This window comes from Schistocerca americana, chromosome 2 (genome assembly GCF_021461395.2).
Source record: "Schistocerca americana isolate TAMUIC-IGC-003095 chromosome 2, iqSchAmer2.1, whole genome shotgun sequence".
NCBI lineage: Eukaryota > Metazoa > Arthropoda > Insecta > Orthoptera > Acrididae > Schistocerca > Schistocerca americana.
Window position 1 is genome coordinate 925,337,147 of NC_060120.1, and position 27,056 is coordinate 925,364,202.

Consider the following 27,056-nt stretch of genomic DNA (forward strand, 5'->3'; position numbering starts at 1 on the left):
CAAACACAGGCCTTAATCTGAGGTGAAATTGCGGTAGCCGGCGACAGCACTTTAGTATCTTTGCATTCTGTTGGTGTTTTGTTTAGGTAACAATAAGTTACACACGTCAACAAGTTTTTTTTTGTTTTCATAAGTACATGTGCCCTTTCATCATGGCAGACGAAAGAGACGATACGATTTTTTACGATGAAAGCACGGACGTCTTGTCTGACGTGCTGGACGACTTCGCTGATTGGGAAAAACACATTGCATATTAAAAAAATGAAAGTGAAGCAGAATCTCTGGATCCAAATATATCTTCCAAAGATACACAGAGTGTCGAGGATAACGTAGAATTATATGTTGGGAACGATCTATTTGAATATATTAGCGCCGCCCGGTGTGGCCGAGCGGTTCTAGGCGCTTCAGTCTGGAACGGTCGCAGGTTCGAATCCTGCCTCGGGCATGGATGTGTGTGATGTCCTAGGTTAGTTAGGTTTAAGTAGTTCTAAGTTCTAGGGGACTGATGACCTCAGATGTTAAGTCCCTTAGTGCTCAGAGCCATTTAAACCATTTTGAATATATTAGCAACGAAACCAACATGTACTACAGTCGAAATTGCGATATAAGGAAACTAGATTAAAAAAAAAGCCAAATTTGTCGACGTTACGGGACCTGAAGGTAGAAAATGGTGTGGGCTTGCTATCCTTATTGGAACTGTAAAAAAAAAGCAAGGATCGATTATTACTGGTCAACGAATCCGTTGATAGAGACACCGATATTTCACAAAACGATGTCCCGCAAACGATGCAGAAAAATATTATCATTTTTACATTTTTTCGACAACAACAAAAAACCGGATAATGCCGACCGGCTTTTCAAAGTGCAATTCGTAATTGATTATTTTTCCAAAAAATTTAAAGAAACGTTTAATCTAAGTCAAAACATCTCAACTGATGAAGGAATGATACCGTGGCGTGGACGGTTAAATTTTAAAATTTAAAAGCCGTCGAAAATTACGAAATATAGCATAGTCATTCGGATGCTGTGTGATTCGAGCACGGGATACATTTCCTCATTCAAGACATATTCCGGCGATGGACAGCCTTTAGCAAAAACAGTGATGGAACTATTGACACCTTCTGATGGAAAGTGGCATCACCTCTACATGGATAATAATTATAACAGTGTAGAACTTGCAGAGAAGTTACTTGAAAAGAAAATTCGAGTTTGTGGAACGATACGGCAATATAGAGGATTTCCGGAACAATTAAAGAGCGCAGAAGTCAATGTGTTTGAAGCTTGTCATCAACGGAAAGGTGACAAGCGGCCGGCGACAAGCGAAGTAATCCGAATTAGCGCTGCCGGCGCCAAGGGAATAAATTTGAGCGAGACGTGCGGACGGCAGAGCGTTAAGACACCACGGAATGATGTGCATGGTACTAGTTGAAGCTGTAGAGGGCAAAAACTGTAGGGGAATATAGCGACTGGAATACACGCAACAAATAAAACAATCCACATACCATTGTCTCACAGAAGCTGCTTTATGACAGGGTGCACTGTAATGCTGTGCGCACATGCACTTTAGCATTTAGTGATTTTTTCTTTTTTCTTTTTTTTTTATTAAGCGCAAAATGGGGACCACACCCTAACCATGGAAAACACCTCGATACCACCTCATCCGTACTTCGCTGTTGGCGCTATGCGTTATGGCAAGTCAGGTTCTATAGCAGTTCGCAAAACCACAGTCCGTTCATCGGATTGCCACAGGGGACAGCTTGATCAAACTCACTCGTTGCCAGTCATCTAACGTCTAGCGGCGTCGGTCTTTGCACCGTCTCATGCGTTTGTACGATAAGCGGTGGCGCACGGCTGCACTGGACCGGCTGCAAGCGGCCCACTTCAGCGGCTACTCACCTGACAAGCTACACGACAGTTACACTGGGCCCAAGACGAGACACTCAGCTTCTCGGGCGAGAAGGCGCGTAAATGGTCAATGAAAAGCGAATCGCTTCACCCCTCTACATCACGTTGCACGGTATCCCGTGCGTAACGGCCCCAATAACGGGGGCGAGCACGCCGTAAGTAGTGCTGAACCAAAGAACGTAATCAACAATGTATGAAAGAAACCACGACGATTCGATGATTTATCCTCGGTGTTGTTCGCAAAGGCTTTACAATGCGAAACGAATGAAGCGGAATAGAGTTTGACGTCATTTCGACTACGAGTTCTTTGAAGACGGAGCACAAGTTGCGATATGTTTTATGCTCGCGTCTTATGACATTTCTGGTGGCCGAAAATCTCCTCTGTACGAACCAACATGGGTTCCGAAAACAAAGATCGTATGAAACCCAGCTCGCTGTAATGGTCCATGAGATTCCGAAAGCAGTAGACATCGGCGCCGAGGTTGATGCAGTGTTCCTTGAATTCCGGAAGACTTTCGATACAGTTCCTTTCGATACAGTTCCGAACTGAAGTCTAAAGAAGAAAATACCAGCATACGGAATACCAGGCCACTTGGGTGACCGGACTGATGAGTTTCTAATAACAGAACACACCATGTAATTAAAGAAATCTTCAGACGCCATAGTAACTTTAGGCGTACCCAAAGGAATATTATAAGGCTATTTCTGTTGAAAACACAGAGTGAGTCAGGAGTAAAGTCACATAATCTGTGAGGTGATTCTACATGTGAAAATAAACCGAAAGAGTCCTATGAACATGTATCCGATTTTCGATCATTCAACAAACGAACTGTCCAAGTTGCCGAACATAACCATTTCCAATCAATGATCGATTCAGTTGGCTCAGAGGACCCAGTCAATTCCACGTGAACACAGCCCACGCCATTATCAGGCCACCACCAGCTTGCACAGTGCCCTGTTTTTTTTTTTCAGATATGAGAAAGAGCCCAGGAGACGTGCTTCAGGCGTTCGTCATGCGTCCCACATAGATTTCTGCGGTTATTTCACGCAGTGTTGCTTGTCTGTTACCACTTACAACTCTATGCAAACGCCGCTCCTCTGGGTCGTTAAGTGAAGCCGTCGGCCACTGCGTTACCGGTGGTGGAAGATAGTGCCTGAAATTTGGCGTTCTCTCCTCACACTTGACGCTGTGGATCTCGAAATACTGAAATCACTAACGATTTTCGAAATGGGATGTCCCACGCGTTTAGCTTCAACTACCATTCCGCGTCCAAAGTCTGTCAATTCCCGCTGTGCAGTTGTGATCACATCGGGAACCTTTGCACATGAATCACGTGAGTACAAATGACAGCTCCGTCGATGCACCGCCCTTTTGTACCTTGTGTACGTGATAGTACCGCCATTGTACATACGTATAGCGCCATCACATGGCTTTTGTCACCTAATTGTAAAGCATCTTTTACATGACCAACCTCTTTGTCACAAACTAGCACTCGTGGCAAGAGAGTCTACTGCAGCGGGCATTGCATTTCATTTTCATATTGAGACACGCTTGTTACGCAGGCGCGGATCTAAGGGAGGAGGGGCCCCTCAAGGTAGTCGCGACCGCCCCCCCTCCCTCCCCAATTAAAATTTTAATGAAGGTGTTTATATTCTTACACAGATGAGTTTTCAAGTTTCTCGGCTAAATTTCGTGAAACAAAGCATGATACGTTCACAGTCTAAAAAATGACTTTCCAGTTACTCGCGTGTGGCCCACATGGAGGCGCTCGCGGCCTAACCAGCAGCACAGAACATTCTCATCAGGTGAAGGGAACCACTGACAGGCAGACTAAAAGGGGAAAAAAAACAGCATCTCCCTCTTTACATTATCAAATATTCATAATTTTCAGACCTGTTCACAGCCGCAGAGCTAAGAGAATATTGACAGTTCTGGGTCCACACTCTGAAGTTCTAAGAAGGGCATCTCGTTCTGTATCATCGCGAAATAGGCAAGAGAGAGTCACTGATATGATACGTTAATTGGGGGTGGCAATCATTAAAACAAAATTATTTTTCGATCAGGAGAGATTTATTCCCGAAATATCAGTCCCCCGGTTTCTCCGTATGCGAAAATTTTTGTTGACTCACTGCTACATTGCGAAATATGATTATCGTAATAAAATTAGAGAAATCAGAACTGACACGGAAAGATTTAGGTATTCATCTTTCCTACATGCTCTTCGAGAGTGGAACGGCCAAGAAAATGTCTGAAAGTGCTTCTATCAACCCTCTGCCAAGCACTTAACGTGAGAATCGCAGAGCAGTCATGCAGATGTTGATGTAGAGGGATTCCGAAACCAAAGGAGCATGAAGAAGATTGGCACCATATGGCCGTAAGAATGCAATAAATATCGGGCTGTTTTGAAAAAAAATAAAAATAAAAAAAATCCAAGTTTAACTGTTCCGTAACAGAACCAGAAAAAGCAGGCCAGCACTTCTACAACAATCGCGTCTGATATTTCTCACACGCAAACGTTCTAAACTTCCAAAGCTCTTTTACAAACTGTCAATTACCTAATCAATTGTCGTAAAGCAAAAACAGTTTCTGTATATCCCGGTAACGGAAATTTGCCTCTTTTTACACTAAATTAATATAATTTTTTGTGAAATTTCTATAAACTGGAACAGTGTTGTCGTCACCGTTGAGATACCTGTTGCTCTGTAATTGCTAATCAATATTCTGCAACAATTCCTCTGTTACTTCTATCTGCTTCCCGCCTCGATCTTCCCGTGTTCTGAACCAAATATTCGGACTCATGTTTGAAGCGAAGGTTTATTTACAGTCTCGCTTCGATAGACCTTACAGACCTGACGTTGAATGTCAGCTGTTATCAAGTTTCGCCATAAAAAGAAAAGAAAAAATGCTGTTAAAATTTTATATGCGGCGGCCGTTTCGGATCATGTTCATTCTCAGAAAAGTCTACTCCTACTCAAGTCTCAACTAAATGTGTGTTGCTCATACTCCTGCATAAAACACAATCTGTGTGGCACATCTGCAAAACAACTACAGTGTTGTTATGAGCCATCATAAAAACGAACTCTCGAATTTCCACGAAAAACTGTATTCTTAGCTGATTTTCAAGTGGACCGTTTTGTAAACATTCTGTTAGCTTCGCTCAAGTACACGGAAGTGGTAAGCACCATTTCTCAGTGCACACGCCACCATTTCGCCGGAAGAAAGCAAATATCTGAAGGTCATTTGCATCGAAATCATACCAAACAAAACGGAGATAATTGTTCACTTATCTATGGCTTGCAAACGGCACAGCCATGACTAACGTTACCCTGCGGACACATTCCTCTTTGGCCACACGGCGAAACAAATTATTTGTTTGGGGAAACGATACCACGACCATTAAAAAAATGGTGGTCAATATGAAAATTATTACAAGATCCTTATGTAGTTTAGAACTAAAAGTCTAATACCTACTCCACTCACTATCTCTTCTTTCTGTGTTTCTGATATTTCAGTTTTAAGTTTAGTACTACAGTTTTTCTTGGCCGGCGAAATGCTACCCTCGGGTTTTCTATCGTGACACTTCCTCCCTCTCCCTCGTAACTTCACGTGCCTCCAGTCTTGCCAACAATATAATGTGGAGGACATCAGGCGTTTTAAGGTTTTGTACTATAAAGGCTAATTAATCAAGATATTTCCATACACATCTCATCATACATCAACAAAGATTTCAGTAATTCGTCGTTTCTTACGTTTTTTACCCATCATAACAAGGGTCTATTAAACATTCTTCTAAATATGCAACTGTATTTAAAGAAACTTGGCAGTCCTGATGAACACTCGAGCTCATAGAACTATATGACTACAGAGATTATAATAAGGAAGCGGGTGGCTGGATTAAAACGCGGCAGTACTCTTCATTAAAACGATCCACGTGACAAATTCCCAGAAACTGCAACCACCGATATCACTTCTTGGACGTTTTCTCCTGTGGTTACAGATTTAGTATGGCCTTCGCGTGGATCTCCATTAAGCGAAGCATGGCTACGATTGAAGTTAGCTCCTCATTTCTTAACGGGTAAAATGGAGGGAACAGACTCGTTATAAACCTCGACCGATGTCAGACACTGATGAGAAATAATAGTTGCTTGGCGAACTTTGCCAGCATCAGATCTATATCTCCAACTTCCTGTGAATGCGCACCTGTGCACAATAGAATAAGTGTTGGATATGATTCGTCGGCATACGAAATATGAGGAAGGAATTTACGGGAGAACATATCTAGACCCTCTTTGCATGTCATGTTCGTCCAAGATTATAGAACGCAGGAGCTTCACACCAAACGGAATTTTCACAGGCGGAGATCTTGTACAGTTCTGTAATCTTAATCATTATTGCACTGTCATGGTCTTAATCTGAGGTATAAAGTTAATTTCAGTCACGTGTTTCCTTCTTCGCGTAGCAAATCATGTAAACGCCCGTGTAGTTGCCGTCATCAACGGACGGAAGAGTGTGCTGCAGTTGCTAGGACTAATTAAGTTACGCATCACTCTCTATGGGCACTGTGAGAAAACATCAACCTTTGAGACAGAATACTGTTTGCTCTCTGAGATGATAATATTGCCCTCGTACAGCGAACAGATGCGACATCAGGCGTGTACTCGTATATTACACAACAGCCACTAGAGGGATGGCATGTTTTATTAGTGTCGGGTGCACTACCGCTATTCGTAATCACTTAAGTTACAGCACACCAGGTAACAGAATATATTACCCACACTGTTACGCATTTCAATTCACACGTGCCATCGATAGATAAGTAATTTCAGTTAACAGTAAATTGTGTATTCCTGCTACTCGCATATATATACTTGCTGGGTTGGTTGTTAGCTTGACACTATGATGAAGAAGACCTACACTGCGCGTATGATAAAAATTACAGCTCCGTTTTACACTGCCTAACGCTACGGAAATTGAAATCGCTTTATTTCTGTTTGTGAATGATATAGTCATGGCCGAAATAATCACTCGATAACTCGCATAAATTACTTCATAATGCCTTTTGAAAGTCGCACCAATAAACATCGATGAGTCCATTACGTCTTCTTTGACTGAAAGAATGCAGCTGATGTCATGTTGCAGATTACTTGAAACACAATCATATATTGAGAGCAAAGATTTTTTTTCTTGCACGTCAATCAAGCGCTCTGTCTCGATTAATGAAGATTCTGTCAAATAACAGGAAACATAAACGGTACCTACGCCAGGAAAAATCAAGATGAAGCAGGAATTAACAGTTCCAAAAAAACATTTCCAAAAAGAGAGCATACAATCTCAAGTAATTTCACAAATCAAGAGCTGGGCAAGCGAAAAAACTGTTGTGACTGTGGAACCAATTATTTATTCAGCTTATGAAGACAAGGGTGACTCAATATGAGATTAAATTCACATGTCAGAACCTACTTACACACAGCTGGGAGCGAACAGAATGTATGTGTGTGGCAAACAAATTTTAAGCAGAGTGTCCACTATTCTGAAACTTCCTAGCAGACTGAAACTTTGGGACTTGAAACTGGAACCTTCCATCTCCCGTAACAGCTATGTTACCCAGTACCCACTCATAGTCCACACCTACAGTCCACATCTAGACCAGTGCACAGTTTTAATCTGTCAGGAAGATTCAGCATTGCACACCTTGTCCCAGTCAGAAATAGTTTTTTCGTCTTGTGAAAACTACCCCTGGGTAGCCATATCAGCGATATCCTTACTCCCCCCTACTCTCCTGCAAAGTATGCAGAAGAACTGAGGGTGTGAAATGGAGCACGAATTGAGCCTGGATAGCCAGTCAGTGAAAACATTGCCCATTATAGACATGGTTCTGGCTTTGAGTTCCAGGACAGCACACAGCTTTAATCTATCAGAAATGGCGACCTAGAAGATTGGTTTGCAGCTGGGTTCTTGTTGACGAATTATAACAAATGAAAACAAAATTCAGGTAAGTGAAAATCCTGCAAGGTTGAGGAAAGCAAATCAACTCTAAGCTGCTTTGGAAGATGTATTTGTAACATTCCAAAAAATGCACACTAAGAGGAAAATGGTTGAAATTTTCTTTCAAAGCAATAAATTCATTTTTTGAAAGACACAATTAACAGTAAATATTGTATGGCTTAAAATAAGGTGTATGGCTTTAATTGATCAACACATTGAATGCTTGTATGTCAAGTAGCGTAAGCAAGCAGTTTCCCATGTAGCCATAAAAGGCTAGATTGACTCCATTTATATTCTAACAGAAAATCTGACATACTCTGTGTATAGAACACAAGTTCTCTGTGTCTTTAGCTAGGCCACAAATGCTATTACTGCAGGTGATGACACTTAATTTTGTGTTTGTTGCTGTGAACTCAAAATGAAACTCAATGACATGGACACAACCTGGTTTAATTTCATAAATGACATCATGGTTGCCTTTTTATTGTAATTGAGCCACAATTGCAATTTCGGATTTAGGGCCATCATCCAAGGGAAATAATTGTGATGCAGCACACATCAAAACCCAAAAATCATAAGACAGACGTATGTATGTCATTCTTAACAAAAATGGTTCAAATGGCTCTGAGCACTATGGGACTCAACTGCTGAGGTCATTAGTCCCCTAGAACTTAGAACTAGTTAAACCTAACTAACCTAAGGACATCACAAACATCCATGCCCGAGGCAGGATTCGAACCTGCGACCGTAGCGGTCTTGCGGTTCCAGACTGCAGCGCCTTTAACCGCACGGCCACTTCGGCCGGCTCCATTCTTAACAACTTGTGCATGAATTACATCAAAGCACACAATGGAAAATTCAGAAAGAAATAATGACAATATCATGAAAAGGAAAGATTGCAACTCAGCACATAGTGGAGATGTAGAGTCGCAGACAGGGACAACAAAAAAACTACTAAACACATAACCTTTTGGCCAGAAGGCCTTCTTCTGAAATAGACAACATATACACACAAATTCACACATACACAGCTCACACATACATGACTACCTACTGGCCATGGCAGCCAGAGACATTGGTTGTGGTTTTGTGTGTGTGTGTGTGTGTGTGTGTGTGTGTGTGTGTGTGTGTCACACAAGGAAGAAGGCCTTGTGGTTGAAAGCTTACACATTTAGCATTATTTTTGTTGTGCCTGTCTGCACCTCAACATCTCCACTATATGGTGAGTAACAATCTTTCCTTTTCATAATATCACCAATGACATCATATCAAACATGTAGACATGACAACTCAATTCTTTCCAGTTGATAATGGCCATAATACTGAAACTGCAATAGTGTGTTGTATGAACAACTAATTTTACAGTCAAAACACACCCATGGCGTCACTTACAAAATTTTACTTGACTGAGACCAGTAGCTACAATAAGTTAACCTGAATAAATGCATAAATGAAATTCACAGGATGAGCAGCACTTACTATGTCCTTGTGACGTTAAAATACCGTGTGCCAGAAAGCCAGAGCTCTACACTTAGGTGACAGAAGTTGTGGGATACCTCCCAATACCATGCCAAAGCTCCTTTTGCCCGGGATAGTGTAGTAATTTGATGTGGCATGGACTCAACAAGTTGTTGGAAGTTCCGTGCACAAACTGACCTCTTGATTATGTGTCATAAATGTTTGATGGACTCATATTGGGCGATCTAAGTGGCCAGATCATTTGCCTGAATTGTCCAGAATGTTCTTCAAATCATGAAAAATTATGGCCTGGTGGGATGGCATATTGTCATTCATAAAAATTCCATGATTTTTTGGGAACATGGAGTCCATGAATGGCTGCAAATGGTTTCCAAGTAGCCAAACACAATCATTTCTAGTCATTTTTCCGTGTAAACACAGCCCACTCCATTATGGTGCCACCACCCACTTACACGGTGCCTTGACAACAACTTAGGTCCACAGCTCTGTGTGACCTGTGACTGTTGTGATTTAATGTACAGGGGAAAAGGAGACTAAGTCAGTGTCTGCTGCATTATAATAACAGTGTATTTTTTAAAATTTATTTATTCTGAGTCATTCAACTGAATTTACTTAAACAGGCAGCTGTTTTATTCTCCACTTAAGTCTTCACCATCAGCTATGTGCTCAGTTTAATTGTGTTTGTTATTTTGCCACTCAACATGAGTAATACGATATACACTATATAACTTATCTATTGCAAAAAAGACTAAGCCTCAGGAAGAAATGTATGAGACACTCAAAACTGCATACCAACATAAGAAACATATGCAAAAAATGGTGTGATTGCATTGTTCTACAACACATTTTATGTGGCCCTACAGAGAGCAGACCATTCTTTTTTTCCAGATTTCCTGTCACTGACTCAGGAGAAGTTCACAGACTTAAAGGAACTAGAAGTATTTTGCTTTCTGCAGCACGTGACTACTATTCGTCACTATCACATGAGTGATGTAGCACTACTTTCAAAATATTTTATAGTGTTAAGCACTTTACAATAAGAAAAGAAAGGAATCTTCCCTTTTTTGGAAGTATTTAACACCACACGATGAACAAAATGTGTTTTTGTATATGTAATTTGCTAGTACCTATTTTGCCGCTGACGTAGATCATATCACACTAGTTTCCACTGCATTAATTATTTACTATACGAATGCTTGCATTATAATTTAAATATATATAATTACCCCCACAAGCACTTACTGTTAAAGATGGAACAGAATATTCTCTGGTAAAATATATACACATGGGCATACCCCTTTTACACTGTAGTCTTTTTTATGTATTTGATATTAACATTGGTGTTTCATGTTTGTTCAAATGCTTCTAGATGTCAGTGTTGCACTGCTACCAGGGGCAGGTGCCATGCACTGGTCAGAAGCATTAAACTTGAGATTGGGTCACTGGAGATTAGCATGCAGAAGGCATGCCGATCTTGAGTGCTGAGGCCCGAATGCAGTGAGGAATGATCTCAGCTGGAAAAAGGTGAGATGAGGAGGGGGAAGGATAGAAGGGCAGGAGTGGGGAAAGATGCTGTAATGCTGCCTGTGCGAGTGTGCAGGGATGTGGTGTGGACAGGATGGCGGGCTGCTAGGTGAAGAACTGTGAGGGGATGGTATATGTGAGGCTACAGTGGGAGTGGGGAAGGGGATAGAGGCAGGTGGAGGATGGGGACAAGCAAAGGATGAGGACAGGGAGGTTACGCGAACAATGTACATGTTGCAGGGAGAATTTCCACCCACACATTTCAGAGAAGCTGGTGTTGGCAGGAAGAACCCAGGTGGCATGGGCTGCATAAGTCAATTACACAGTCTTGCACTTGAAGCTTGGCAGCTGAGTGGTCCAGGCATCTGTTGAGCACTGTTTGATGGTGGCCATTCATGTAGACAAACAGTTTGCTAGAGGTACAACTCACATAGAATGCTGCACAGTAGGTGGTAGGTCACATGGCTGCTTTCAGCCTTTGATGGAGTAGGTAATGCCTGTGGATGATACTGGGAGGATGTGTGGGCAAGCACTGCATCCAGATCTTTTACAAGGATATGGACCATGGAGCATGGGGTTGGGAGCAAGGGTGGAATACAGACATACAAGGATGTTAGAAGTTCCTGGCAGATTAAAACTGTGTGCCAGACAGTCTCGAACTCAGGACTTTTACCTTTTGTGGGCAAGTGCCCTATCAACTAAGCTACCCAAGCACAACTCATGGCCTGTCCCTCACAGCTTTACTTTCACCAGTCCTTTATCTCCTACCTTCCAAATTTCACAAAACTTCTCTGATACTTGTGGAATTTCTGTGAGGTCTGGAAGGTAGAAGACAAGATACTGGCGGAAGTGACACTGTGAGGATGGGTCGTGAGTCATGCTTGGGTAGCTCAGGTGTTACAGCACTTGCCCTCAAAATGCAAAGGTCCCAAGTTCCAATCTTGGTCCAGCACACAGTTGTAATCTCTCAGGAAGTTTATTATCAGTGCACATTCCCTGCAAGGTGATAATTTCATTCTGGAGAAAAGGATACTGACTGGGAAGAGAAGGTGCAGGAGAACTTTTTCTGGAAAAGGTGTGGAGATGCTGTTCCTGTCATACCCAGAGAGAGCACCACACAGCAAGGTCCCCCTCCAGAGAGGCATAGCTTAGTTATACTCAGATGCCATAGAGGTCACACACAACAGAGACCATTCTATGCTTCTGCCTTGCATCGTATAAATAGTTCCCACACGGGCATCCATCTGTCAGATACAAGCAAACACACAATTCCACAATGACAGAGTGTATCATCAGTTAGTTTGACAGTATCAATACCATGCCTCTAGAGAGCTTCATCAGTATGTACCCACAAGCACAGCCAAGAAGCCTCCAACTGGACATAACACTATTTCTGTAATCATTCACTGCAATCACAACTAGCCCAGTGTTCCAAGTTAAACTTTTAAAAACATTGCCACACACCTTCTCCACACTAAAGAAATGCAATATGGATTTTCTCTTAATAAATTATTGTAAATTTTTGCTGATTTGTGTTGCCTTCTGTTTTTCTATAGTTTGTTTAAGTCCATTCGACCCTGTGGCTAGGCTGTATAATTGACATGTTCAAGTAAGCCACCTCAACAACAGTAACTATTTTTGGTGGTAGGGGATCCTCTTCCTGTCACATTTATGTTTGACACCAGGAGTATTTGGTGAATATAACAAGAGGGTAATTCCAATCTGTGAAGGTTTCAGCAAGAGCATTTGCATTTTTGCTAAGGAACTGCTGATCACTGCAGGTGCGATGATAACAGGTAATCAGGCTCTATGGGATGGACTTCTTGGTATGGTGTAGGTGTGAGCTAACAAAATGGAGGTATTGTTGGTGGCTGATAGGTTTGATGTGAGCAGAGTTATCGGTTGTGACACCCTTGTCGTGCAGATCGACATTGAGGAGGTGGCTTGCTGGGCTGAGGAGGACCAGGTGATGCGAATGGGAGAGGAGGTGTTGATGTTTAGGAAAAATGTGGAATTGATGTCCTCACTCTTAGTACAGACCATGAAGTTGTCAGTAATGAATATGAACATTTAGTTTGAATCAGTGGGTGATTTCTCCCAATTGATTAATTGCAGAACTTCTCCAATGCTCAGTTTCAGTGATCAAGGAGCGTGAATATGGCAAAGCTGCTGTACTGGAATTCAGTAAGAGCAGGATTCAAGTCCCTACCTGGGTATAATGATTTATGTTTTTTTTTATGGTTTGTCTCAATCAACCTGCCAATTCCCGGGATGGTTCCTCGAAAACCCGTCAGTGACTTCCTTCTACAGTCTTCCTCCACCTAAGACAGTACTTTGTCTCTAATGACTTTGACACTGATGAGACTTTAATGTAAACTGACTACCATGGCAGTACAAGTGGGTCTGATGACCCTGTAGTTTGGTCCCTTTCCTCCTCAAACAAACCAACCAACCAACAGTATAAGTGCTTACAGAACAGGACAGGTTACTAATGATAAATTTATTTGTATTTCCATTACAAAGTGGCTATAAATATGATGCAGTAGTTCCCACAAATCAAGCATCATATTTGAGATGCTTCCTCTAGTCAGCAGCCATAAGGCTGGTTGACAGCAGCTCCCCTTTCTTCTCTCTTGTCTCCCTTCCATTTCACCTCATAGTATGAAGAACAATTCATATCCTCCATTATTTGTTTAATGTACTCTAGTCTGCATATTCCTCTGTAATTTTTGCCTTCTACTACTCCCTCAGTTATTCTTTTCAATAAACCGTTGTTTCTGAGTATACAGCCTATCAGCTGAGCCCTTCTTTTTATGTGTTTCATGAAGCAAATTTTGTCTTGCTCTGATGAAAACTTCCTCATTTATAATCATTTCTCTGCAGCTTATTTTCATCATTCTTCTGTAGCACCATGTTTCAAATGCACTGAGTCTCCTCTCCTCTATCACTCCTATTGCCTAAGCTTCACTGCCATCAGTTGCAATGCTCCACACATATGTCTTCAACATTTGTTCCCTCACATCACAGCTTATGTGGCTTGTAATGAATATGTTTTTCTTCTTATTAAAAGCATTCTTGGCATGGGCAATTCTGCATACTGATTAACATATGGAATTCATCGTCCATTATTCTATCCACTGTGTTCAAGATTTTTTGCCAGTCTCCTTCACTTTCTGCAATTAGTGTTACATCATCAGCAAATCTCAGCATGTCTACCTAATCTCCATGAATTGTTACTCCTATGCTTATGTCTTCTCTCACCCTGTTCAATTGTCTTCTGTATGTATAAATTAAATAAGTATGGGGATATAGAGCAACCTTGCAATACCCCATTTAGAATGCTAGCTGATTCTTCGTCATTAACACAGTGAAGTACTCCGATTTCACATATGCACGTGTTATATGTAAGTCTTCTCTATCTAAAGCTGATTACTGATTAGCAAAGGATGCTGAAGAACATGTTCCAATTGAAATCATCAAATGCTTTCTCAAGATCTACAAATGCTCTGAATATACTCTTACCCCTCTTCAGCTGTTTCTCTATCACTTTCATCAGTACCAATACTGTTTCTCTTGTTCCTACACTTTTTCTAAAACTGTACAGGTCTTCAGATAATTGTTCCTCAAATTGGTTTTTGGATTCTTCTGAGAATAATTTTGGTGCATATAAGACAAATAAGGTATACAATATTCCTGACTCAAAACGCGAAATTTCTTGTTTAACACTAAAACATTGCTTTGACGGCATTATGTAACCACTCAAATGCAAAGGAACGTCATTCAAAATACTTTGTATCCTTCCTCAGAGTGCTGCAGCAACTTCAGTCTCCCTGCAGTCAGACTGGGGCATTTTTCTTGGACACACTGAGTACGGTCTTGAACCCGAATTTTTCACACAAATGTGACACATGTGGCAAGGGATTGGAAGCAGAAGAGGCCTAAAACTTAACCAGATTAATTCGTGTGTAAATGGTGGAATATCACTTTGGGAGAAGTGGAATCATTTTTTGAGATAATTATCTTCATTTCTGGATCTAATAAAAAGTAGTAAAAGCCTTGCAGGAGGATGTGGTTTTGCTGTTCCAGTCCTGGGTGGTATTGTGAAGTGAAATGAGACCACCTTTTGTGGAAGTCCTCTAAAGTGAATTCATAAGCATCATCCAAGTGCAAGAGCTTTTCTATGCATCCATTCAGTATGCCACATTCTAATCACTAGCATACCATACCTCATCAGAAGTTGGGTAACCTATGAAATCAGCCATATCATACAAGGGTAATCCCAAAAGTAAGGTCTCCTATTTTTTTTTATAAGTACATATACCTGTTTATTTCTACAATGGTTTACATCAGTTTATAGCTTGAACATTTAGCTATTTTTCGACATAATCGCCATTTCTGTTGATGTATTTTTGTAGACGCTGTGGCAGTTTTTGTATGCCCATGTCATACCACTCGCTGCCATGTTGTTCAGAAAGTTATGAACTTCTTCTTTCACCTCGTCGTTGGAGCTGAATCACTGGGACCACAATGGACGCTGACAGGTACTGTGAGACTCTGGAAATACTCAAACGGGCAATTCAGAAACAGAGAGGAGGAATGTTGAGCAAATGCGTACACATTCTCCATGACAACGCTCGCCCACACATCACTCGGCAAACCGTTGCTCTCCTGCAACAGTTTCAGTGGAACATAATCACCCACCCACCCTATAGTCCTGACTTGGCACCCAATGAGTATCACCTGTTCCCTAGGTTAAAAGAACATTTGGCCGGAAAGCGAATCAGCTCCAACGACGAGGTGAAAGAAGAGGTTCATAACTTTCTGAACAGCATGGTGGCGAGCTGGTATGACATGGGCATACGAAAACTGCCAGAGCGTCTACAAAAATGCATCGACAGAAATGGTGATTATGCCAAAAAACAGCTATATGTTCAAGCTGTAAACTGATGTAAACCATTGTAGAAATAAACGGGTCTATGTACTTATAAAAAAATAGGAGACCTTACTTTTGGGATTACCCTTGTACGTCACCTTAGCTGAAAACGCCTTCTATAAGGGCATGGCTGTCAAGCAGACGTCCATTTCTATGAATGACCATCAGCAAACTGTAGCAGAGGGTGAAGTTCAACACCAGTGCCATATTATATTATGTAGCACTACGTGAACAACTTCAATGACTGCTCCAAAACATGTGGACTCTCCCTCCTCACCTTCCATGAGTTACACTGGTTTGCACAGATGGGAAAACCCTTCTAAAAAATCTTTTCTGTTCCACAACCATCATGACAAATTTTCAATAGCTACTGTCTTAGAATAACCTCAATCCAATTCCCCAATCCATTAAATGCCCCACCCCTACCCCACATAAATGCAAGTTTTCCTCTGCATCAATTTAATTAACACTCTTATCCAAACTGTTATGCTGGCAATCCCTCTCTCTTCCTCTATCCTAAGATTTCTAATTGCCTTATACCAGAAGCATGAACTATAATAGGAAGGTTAAGCCAGCCGTATGTGATACTAGTAACAAAAACAAATTCGAACACAATGACATTGCTTAAATTTAAAAAAAATACAGATTTTCCAGGTGAAGCTCCCAAATTCTCAAAAAGAACATAACTAATGGAAATCAACATTGTGTGATATGTTTCTAACACTAAATTTATTCTAAATGGAACTAAATTTATCTTATCAGTATATGTTGTGAGGCAACTACAATATTGCTGAGTCAGAAGACTATGAAAGTTAAGCTGTAATTAATAGTGATCTAAATAGGCCTGCATGAGCAGGCAACAGTACAAGCATATTAGCAGTCCAACAGCATTAGACCTACTTCTTGAAGCAAACAGAAACTGCAATAAGAGCTATTTTATACAATAACATGAAATCTGAGATGAGCTACTGGAATACTGTCTGCTAAGGCACTTCAGTCTGAGTTCTAAATGGCAGTAAACTTTGATGAGCAGTTAATATATGACCATTATATGTAACTATTCAACTTTGCTGGCTGATTTTATACCCTAATAATCATGTTTCTCGACAGTTGTCGATTTGTATTTCAATGAGTTGTAAAATTTATCGCAATCTTTAAACAAGACAGATGGTTTGCAGTGTGTATTTCTGACACATATGGTACAAAATTTAAATATCTGCATGTACTGCAAAGTTAAATTTACTTAAATAGGTGTAAATTCTTGGGGTTCAACTAAACCTACTGAAATATATTGTTGGCATTGTTCCACAATGTAATGATGATGGGACATGTGCTGTCACATGTGCACAAAAAAAAAAAAGAGAACAGGACACTGATAATATCTCTTTTGTGTCTATATTAGTTTTTGGAATGCAGACTCTAGTGATAGATGGTACTGTAGTGTAAACTGAAGTCTATGTTAGGTTGAAAAGTGAGTTCAGTTGGGAGTTGGTGAAGTAGTATCAAACACTTCAGTTAATCCAGTCTTTTTAATGTATGTATACTCTATAATATTCAAGAACAATCAAAGGATAAGAACTCCATAAATAAACACTGTATTAGTGATAAATAAATGGGATTTTGAGGGATCAAGCAATTTATGCTGGGTTGTCAAAGTAGCTTGGAGACTTCAGGGAATATGCAGCAGCCAGTCTTTTGTTGCTATATAGTGCCATAATAAAGATGCTCTCTGCAGCTTTCCTGGCATGACTACTGTACTGTTATTGGGAGTCATACACCTGTAATTGGCTCATCATCAGTATTCTCCAGCAATAAGTATCCAGTAAAAATGTGTTCAAAGTATCACAATAGGAAATAGCTCATGGACAAATCAAACATCAACTATGATGTACACATGAAATACTTTTATGCTGGTAATGTAGTTGAATTTAATATGGAACATTAATGCTTACTAGACATTTAACGAACCTAAAATTTATGATCTAGGTATTTTCAATATTTTTACCCAGAACTCTCACCATAAGTATTTCACAGTTGTATATACCTACCAGTTCAATGAAAGAAAAGAAAAACACTATTAGTGACTTCGCTCACAGATGTAAAACATGCACATTTGACAAGATCAAGGTGTGAAGCAAAATGGAACAAAAATTAGATCACAGAAAACAGCTCAAAATAAATGGATGGTTGAGTGATTGGTGTGTGTGGTGGTTGGTGGGGAGTGGGGGTGGGGAGGGAGACCAAATAGCGAGGTCATCGTTTTCACGATCCAATGTGGGAGGAACATCAGCAGCACAGTCCAGCCGGTGGGAAAGGAAAAGGGACAAATGAAGAGGCAGAAGGAATGTCGGATTGGCGGGAAGAGTAAAGAAGAGACAGGGAGGAGTGAGAGCAGGGGGGGATGCCACAGAGGCAGTATGTGCAACGGGATGCCGGCACCACCAGCAACCCATCCCAACCTCACACCATAACATGATTGCGAGACAATGCAGGTACCAAACAAGAGAAACAAAATGGCACGAAAGACCACAGAAAGATAAGGAAAAATTGTGGTGGGGGGAACCTGACCGATGTGGAGGCAAAGACAGAGCCAAAAGGCTTCAAAATCAATGCCAGCACTAACCGAGCGACTACATTTCTGGAAGGAAATTCTGGTACATAAATCTGAGAGGGCATACCACATTCATGAAGAAAACTGCAGACAGATGCAACCAAGTGAGGGTTGTCTGCCGACACACAGGACAAGGAGAGTACAATGGCATATTTAGTAGGAAGGACCAAAAGGCAGCAGTTCTACAAAATGTGGATCACCATGAGACCCCCTCCCCCCTACCAACTACAAAGGAGGGTGGCTAATTATGGAATAAAAAACCAAGAGTCAATCTAGTATGTTGGATACTAAGATGGTAGAGGATGAGGCCAAGGGAAGAATGCCACATGGTGGGAATTCCCTTAATCACACAAAATTTATTAGACAGCAGTGTGGCCCCATCACTAGTCAGCCCATGACTGAGCGAAAATGCATTTGACGTGATGATGCAAATCTGTGCCTGGAGGGGTCATGAAGAATGGGGGGCTAGGTAGCTGACATCCCAGACAGATGTTTGCTACTCAGTGAATCCACACATGACCAAATTTGGGTGATGGAGGACCATTTAATAAAGCATAGAACCCAGTAAATGGCCATCAGTTCTGTGGTTAACACTCCACAAGTGTCAGGCAAGAGATGGTGTTCTGTGCCAACAAAACAAGTGAAAGCATATCCCACAAGATCAGCAGATTTAGAGCCACTGGTTAAAAGCAATAGCATCCCAAAACTCTTGTAAGGGCAGACAGAACAAACAACTGAATTCTACTGTAGTAATGGAGGCTTTCGGATCCTCGGAGAGATCCATTCGAATCCAGGGTCAAGGAGCTAACCAGGGGGAGAGATTGGAAGAGAATGTGGTGCACAGGACAAACAGGGAATACTGAAACAGCAAAAGGGAGAAACAAGGTGAAGTTCAACTAGTAAACAGCCATGAAAAGAACAGAATAGAAGGGGTGAGCAGCGAAAGAGCAGATAGCGATAGCACAGGAAACCAAGAGCTGCGACCACTGAGGCAAAAGGGGAGGGGGGGGGGGGAAGCTAAAATAAATATTCATGTTCCAGAATCACCTGAAGGTGAGGCTTAGGATAACATGAGAGAGTGGGCATTACCCCTAACATTTTGGTTATGGTGGCAGAGTGATATGTAGTGTAGCCCGAGGTGTACATTAGAGTGGAAGGTGATAATTTGATTGCAAGTTGGTGAAGCCAATGAATGTGAATACTAAATAAAGGTTTTGGTAACAGACCCATCTGCAGCATACTCTGATGTCTATGTTCTTGTCACATTTAATGCACTTCACCATACGTAACATGCTTTTCATTACACAAACTGAAACTGCAGTACTAGTTTAGAAAGCCACTGTTAAAAAATGGCCAAGTCTCTGATGAATATTTTGATGCACGTTATGTATGTATTTTGTGCATAAAGTATGAAAAATGCCAGGAGGACCACTATATAACTTTTACTTAAACAATCTCTACACAATATACACGGTTTCTAGTACACGTCAGACAACAAATTATGCTAATCACTCTTGCCAACATCAACCTCATTTTTATTTCTCCACATATCCATTTCTGAAGTGTTTATTATTTATTTTCCCTTTTATGCTTCAATGCTACATATTGTATCTTCTCTTATCTTACATCTACTTCTCCAGCATTTGTTGTCTATACAGGTTGAAAAGTTTGTAACGGTATTGCACAGTAGATTGTAATGAGAAACAATTGTTCAGAAAAAATTGGTACATTGTGCTGTTTCTGAGCTGATTAGTGTTGAAGTTTACCAATCAGCCGCTGCATGTGCAAATTCAAATGTCCCATCAGAGATGGTGTTGCCAAACATGCTCTTTGGTTTTCTAAAACTGAACAAGAGAGGGATACAGGATCGAAACTGAGCCAAAGGAGGAGGAATCCCTTGTGCTATCATCTATCTTATGAGAACGAGTGACACTAATTGTATCTGGCAGGCCACTTGAAATCTGTGTGCATAATGGCCTGATTGGCTAACTTTAATATTAATTAACTTCCCCAACTGGTAGCTCCAATGTAAGCATGGTTAAGATATTTTTGTGACATTATTGGACTTGTCTTGGCCGTGCTGTACAGTGAGTCAATATGAAGCTGGAGTTGGTTGCACAGGTGCACATTGCACTGGTGCTGGTGGAGACTATTGAGAGTTAGGGCTGTACTAAGTATGGTCTGATGCTCAACAGGACTGGGAAAAGGAAGTTGGTGGAGTTAATTAGTGAGAATATAGCAAGCTGGTCTGAGGCCACACATGATCATGTGTGGGAGATTAGGATTTTTTTAGGATAAATCATAACAACAGATTACCCTCCCTTGTAAGTATCTCCAGTCATTTAGAGACTTCTTCAACATTTACACAAAATATAGTATGTACCACTCAGAAGTGCGCAAACACCTTATAATTACTCACTTATCATCAAAATGTGCAGTCTGTTAATAATATTTACCAGCTTGAAGCTGAATTACAGCACAGTGGTATGCAATTACAGAGTCCTGGTGTGGAGCAAACGAAATACAGCATGTAGTGCTATCATATGAATGTGCAAGCTGCAACTCTAAGAACTACCTTGAAGTGTGGGGGATCATGGTATTTATATCAGGGGTGGCAGCATTTAAAAAGCTAGAGCAACTATGATCACACTTAAAATGTAGATACACATTTTGAATTTGCAGCCAATGAACCAACGAAACTAGACATCTGTATGCAGTTACTTATTCTGAGAATGTACAGCTTTCCTAGCGGTAACATGGACACTTCCTTCATCAAGGTAACTGAAACCCTGGAAAGTGTCTCAGCCTCTAACACTAACAAAATAATATGTGGAGACATGAATATTAACATATGTGTTGATGGTGGTATTAGTAATGGCATCCTAAGCATATCAATTCCTTTTTGGCATGGCACAAATGGTAAACTCTTATACTAGGGTATCAAAAAGTTCTGCATCAGTCCTAGACCAGTAGCGCCTACAGCATTCAGCAGGGAAAATTGTACATTATTGTTAAGAGGTCTTGGCCTTTCAGGCATTAATGCCGTATTACAACACTAAAGATAGGATTGGTAAAAATCAAAAAAATTACAGGGCTACAAAAGCATCTTCATAAGCTAATAAGCTACAAGAATAGTATTATTTTTATTTTAACAAAGCACAGATTAGTTTCCAAAGTGGGAGATGTACAATATCAGCTATTACAGAGTTCGCAAGCATTACTTGAAGTTCTTTTCAAGGATGACTGTGTTACAGGCTTATTCTTAGATTTACCGAAGGCTTTTGACACTGCTGGCCACAAAATACTGCCAAAAAAAGCTGGAAGCACTACATACAAGAGTAACAGCAAATGATTGGTTCCTATTTCACCTGGAAAGCAGGGATCAAAAGGTAGAGACACTTCACACATCTGCTGATGATAAATTTTTAGTAAAACAATTGGCAGACATGGGACATGTAAACATCAATGCTCTCAATATGTATGAGTGAGTTTTCAGACAGTGTAAGACATGGAGAAATGTTCTCTTTGCTGATGACAGCATCATCATATACACACCACAGCTCTTATTAGAGAAATCAAGTGAAACTCTCAAGGATGTTTAAGACTGGCCAGTACACAAGAACCTCATTATCCAAGCCACATTAATCCAGATTTCCAGTTTATTTGGATTTGTTTTTTGTTGACTTCTCTTATTTTGACACAAAAATGTGTTGCATACAGCTAGTACATCATACAATATATGCAGTTCTTATGTTGTTACTGCAGGTAGCATCAAGATCATTGGTCTCTTGCTTCCAGACTAGGCGACACTAACATAGATGTCTGGTTGCACACTGACAGTGATGCCAGTCATGGCCTGAAGGACGACTGTGAAATTTCATTTGCTACCTGGGGTCAACGGAAGTGCCCGATTCCACCTGTCTGCTTTGACCCATGGTGTGTGACGTCAATACGGCGCGGAGTTTATGAGTTGGTTGTGTTTGTAGTTCTCGTCTTGTTGTGTTTGATGGCGCCCTGTGTGTGTGTGTGTGTGTGTGTGTGTGTGTGTGTGTGTGTGTTTTAGTGATGGCCAACCTAATTTGCAGCCCTGAAATTTGTTGGTGGTAAGTAATTGTTTTTTGGGTCTATTTTTCTCGAGTTGTAATGTTTCGCATATTTATTGTGTATGTAGCGATGTTTGACTTTTGAATTTTTCAGGTGCAGTTTTGGTTCTGTTTTTCGTAGTTGTAGGTGTTGGTTTTTTCGTATCAACAGTGGTGGTTGACCTATATAGGTCAAGGGAAATGACCGATTACAATTTTCGTATAGTTTTATATGTAGGTATTGGTGTTTTGGTATCGTCAGCTATGGTCAAGGGAAATGTCTGATTCCACCTCCATAGTTTTTGCTGTTTTGGTATCGTTAGCTGCAGTTGACCTATATAGGCCAAGGGAAGTGTCCAATTCCCATAGATTTTGTAATTTTTTTGTTCGTCATTTTGTGTTTTTGGGGTTGTGTCTTTTTTTTTTTTTTTTTTTTTTTTTCTTCTGTTATATTTAGCTTGTCCACTCCCTAAAACCCCCAATGTCTCACGGTTGTCCTGCTAGTTTGATTGTATTTTTGGAGGGAGATGTTATTGCCTTATTTATAGGTATTTTCGTATTTTTTACTGTGTGTATGTAGTGACATCATAGGCGCCATATTGGAGATGCTTAGAGTGCCATTTCTGCCATATTGATGACGTCACGGGTAGAGCAGATGGATGGAATTGGACATGGTACGCCTGCTACCTGTTATATTGTAGGGAATGATGGTGAAGTGGACAATGAAAGCGGCATTGCAGAGGAAGAACTAATGCCTAATGTGGAGGAAGCTGGAAAAACTACTGGTTTACCTATGACATCAGCTGGAAATAACCCAGCTGAAAGATGTTAATGAAATTACTACACTATCGTGCTGCTCTCAAATGCCACTCCAGTTTAAAGCAAAAGAAATTTACACACTAGGCCTATTTTAGTAAATAAATGAGAGTAGACTACAATAAGTGCAGAGTTTAAGTGCTAAAAAGTGTTTCTTGTTAGTGACAATATGAAAGGTTTGTGTATTGTAGTATACATTACAGTTTTTGCATTTAGTTGCCAATCTGAATAACATCCAGTCCCACCTAATCTGCACAAATGAGGTTGTTGTTGTTGTTATGGTCTTCAGTCCTGAGACTGGTTTGATGCAGCTCTCCATGCTACTCTATCCTGTGCAAGCTTCTTCATCTCCCAGTACCTACTGCAACCTACATCCTTCTGAATCTGCTTAGTGTACTCATCTCTTGGTCTCCCCCTACGATTTTTACCCTCCACGCTGCCCTCCAATACTAAATTGGTGATCCCTTGATGCCTCAGAACATGTCCTACCAACCGATCCCTTCTTCTGGTCAAGTTGTGCCACAAACTTCTCTTCTCCCCAATCCTATTCAATACTTCCTGATTAGTTATGTGATCTACCCATCTAATCTTCAGCATTCTTCTGTAGCACCACATTTCGAAAGCTTCTATTCTCTTCTTGTCCAAACTATTTACCGTCCATGTTTCACTTCCATACTTCCATGAGGTTGTTGCGCATAAAATAATTTAACATCAAATAAAAAGAAAAAACATTATACACTTCAGGTAAAGGGGGGAAAATAAGTGTTGCATCAAGCATAGGAGCCTACAAGATAAATCTATAAAATGAACAACCACAAAGTTTTTTATGGATGAACACTGATTTTCAGGTAACATGGAATGAACACACACACACACACACACACACACATACACACAGAGAGAGAGAGAGAGAGAGAGAGAGAGAGAGAGAGGGAGAGAGAGGGGGGGGGGGGGAGCCTGCATGTTGGAAATATTACTATTTCACTAATAGCTCTATACATAATCATGGAAGAAGAGACAGTTTAGACTTCTTTTTGCCACGGAAAAACAAGCAAAAACCTCAAAACAACATTTTTTATCAGCGAATCAGCTGTGTAATATATTTTGATAAAATATCTGTTTGCAAAGGGAGCTATGACATTTTTTTTATAAGTAAAGCATACTACACAGTCAAAGCTTGCTTAAAGAACTCAGAAGTGGTTATTTACGAAAGGGGATAGCTAAAACACCTTGTCACTCTATAATGCTTTTACAAGAAAATCATGTGCCAAGAGCTACAGTGAATGACTGCAATGTCATGTCATTTTCCTGAGTTCAACATTTCACTCATCATGGGGAGAGAAAGGGGGGGGGGGGGGGGGGGAGATGCTGACTCAGGTTTCCATGTGGATTGAGAGGCGAACATGAAGACATGCATGTTTACGGGCCTGGAGGCAGTTTTCTGAAGAGAATGGAGTTAGTGCAAGGGGAATAGTTAAGGAGTCACCATTGGCTACCCTTGATTTGTTCAGTAATGAACAAATATATTATAAAGTATCTGGTGCAAACAGTGTGTATATCAAAGAGCATTGTACAATAGGGACCAATCTCTTGTGACAGCACAGCTGTTAGGCACTGACCTCATATTTGGGAGGTTGGAGTTTGCTCTGCCTATCCATCTTAATACAGATTTTCTGTAGTTTCCCCTAAATCATTTTGGGCAAATGCTGGTACGCTTCTGAAGGTCATGGCTGGCCACCTATCCTATCCTCATAAAAGCATTCTTATACTCTCTCTCTCTCTCTCTCTCTCTCTCTCTCTCTCTCTCTCTCTCTCTGTGTGTGTGTGTGTGTGTGTGTGTGTGTGTGTGTGTGTGTGTGTGTGTGTGTGTGTGCGCGCGTGTGTGTGTGTTTTCAGCTATTAATTTTCATCACATAATAATGCCAAATCCTATATTACTGTAAGATGATATGTGGATGAATAAACAAAGAAATGAGAGGCAACCTCAATTTCACATGAAGCCACCAAAAATCCTGGAAGAATTGACTACCCAACTGCTACCTTACAAACTACTAATTCTTGCACTATGTAATTGATCAGTCACTACAACAAAGAGCATGGAGTGGGAGTACAAATACACTCAAACCTTCCTACATGTCTGTTCATATATTTAAGAACTTGACACTTACTACTGAGGAATATTTGTAATTCATGTGCCATACAAAGCAAATGCAAAAGTGACAACATAAACTATAACTTTACTTTAGCCATAGTAACTATTATGTGCAGAACAGAACCAGTCAGCATAAACTGTTATTTACAATGTGGATATTTTACTTAATATTTGCAACTCTCATCGCCTGTTGTATCTAACACTTATTCATGCCTAGCCAACACACAAATGTCCTGGATATTATCAAACTCCAAAAACATTATGACTATTACTGCTGCTGAGCATTTCTGATAAAGAGTATGAAATAATAGATCAATTGTAGAAGTTGTTGTTCTTTATAAAACTTTCTCTAAGACAAAGTAACACAATCTGCACATTGGGAAATGAATCTAGCACAATAAAACCCTGAAGTAAACTGGTTCTTATATAACGCGCCTACTGAGGACATATTATGAATTACTTTTGACGAAAGCGGTATTAAGAAAAGTAACCCTAAGCAATCCGGCATTGTTAATCCAAGAGATGTATTGCTATTCATTCTAAAACAGTAGACAGAGTACATGTTCACTCAACAGTGATCGCTACGAACTAAGTAGACAGAGATTTAGGAATATTCACTTATAACTTACTGGGTATCCGTTCCATTTCTTTGGTAAGAATGCTGTTGACCCTGATCCTTAATGTACACATTCGCGGAACCGTCGACCGCTTCAAGATTAGGGCTGGTACTTGATAATTTCGAAGACGAACTGATTGATAAGGCAGGTACTCTTGCAGCAGCTTCAAGTACTTCCGGCTGGTCTTCGATGAGCAGCAAGTTCGTATCATCTTCAGTCATACTTCTACTTGGCGTGTCACTACTAGAGGGGCAGTTGTTGGAAGAAACCTTTTCTGTTAAATTAGATTCTGCATTATCGTTCATAACGGGACACTTTCGAACGCATTTTCATAACTGACACCAAAAAGTAACAAAACATAATGTTTATTTTACCTACCACTCCTACACTACACGCTTACGACACCATCCATACATGTCGCATGACAGACATAGCGTCAAACATAACAAACAGAAGTATGTCAGCAAAATATGTGGCCCTTACGCATCTACACTGTTTTACATATATTGCTTGTATCTGTGACGTTGGTACACCTGAGAAGTTTGATCGGTGCATCTCTATGGAAGTGAAAATATTTGAATAACGGATCAAGGAACTCAGTTCGGAGGCGATAGATGGCGCGGGCTGTATGACGAGAGATGCCTTCTAGATGGGCGTAGCAACCGCGCGCGAAACACAAACGTGTAAAACTTCCGTACGAAGTACTAATATATCATACACACACCACAGGGGGAGAGAGAGAGAGACATGGAGGACAATTCTTTACTGTTATCATATTTGCCATCGAGTTCAGTTAGCATCTGCCATGTAAATTACCTGCCTTTTCGAGTACTACCGGTAACAGAAATCTGACCATTGAAAGGACTGACGATGGTCATGTACTTGAGGAGTGTGATTCAGCAATTAAAACTCGAAATAAGATTATATTGTCACCATAAAAATGGAGTTTCC

At 40.6% G+C, this 27,056-nt stretch overlaps 1 protein-coding gene across 2 annotated transcripts in view; it reads right to left on the minus strand.

The window, feature by feature from the left end:
• The window catches only part of LOC124595973 (zinc transporter 2-like), a 137,224-nt gene extending 110,583 nt beyond the window's left edge, over positions 1-26,641 (minus strand). The window contains exons 1-2 of one of the 2 annotated variants that reach the window (XM_047134914.1): positions 26,484-26,641; positions 26,118-26,379 (exon numbers count right to left, since the gene is read on the minus strand). In XM_047134914.1, coding sequence (XP_046990870.1) covers positions 26,118-26,326 — 209 coding nt within the window. In that variant the 5' untranslated portion in view covers positions 26,327-26,379; positions 26,484-26,641. Of the gene's footprint in view, positions 1-26,117 lie in introns of both variants that reach the window. The other variant, XM_047134912.1, reaches the window with a different exon arrangement.
• Positions 26,642-27,056: the final 415 nt, after the last annotated feature.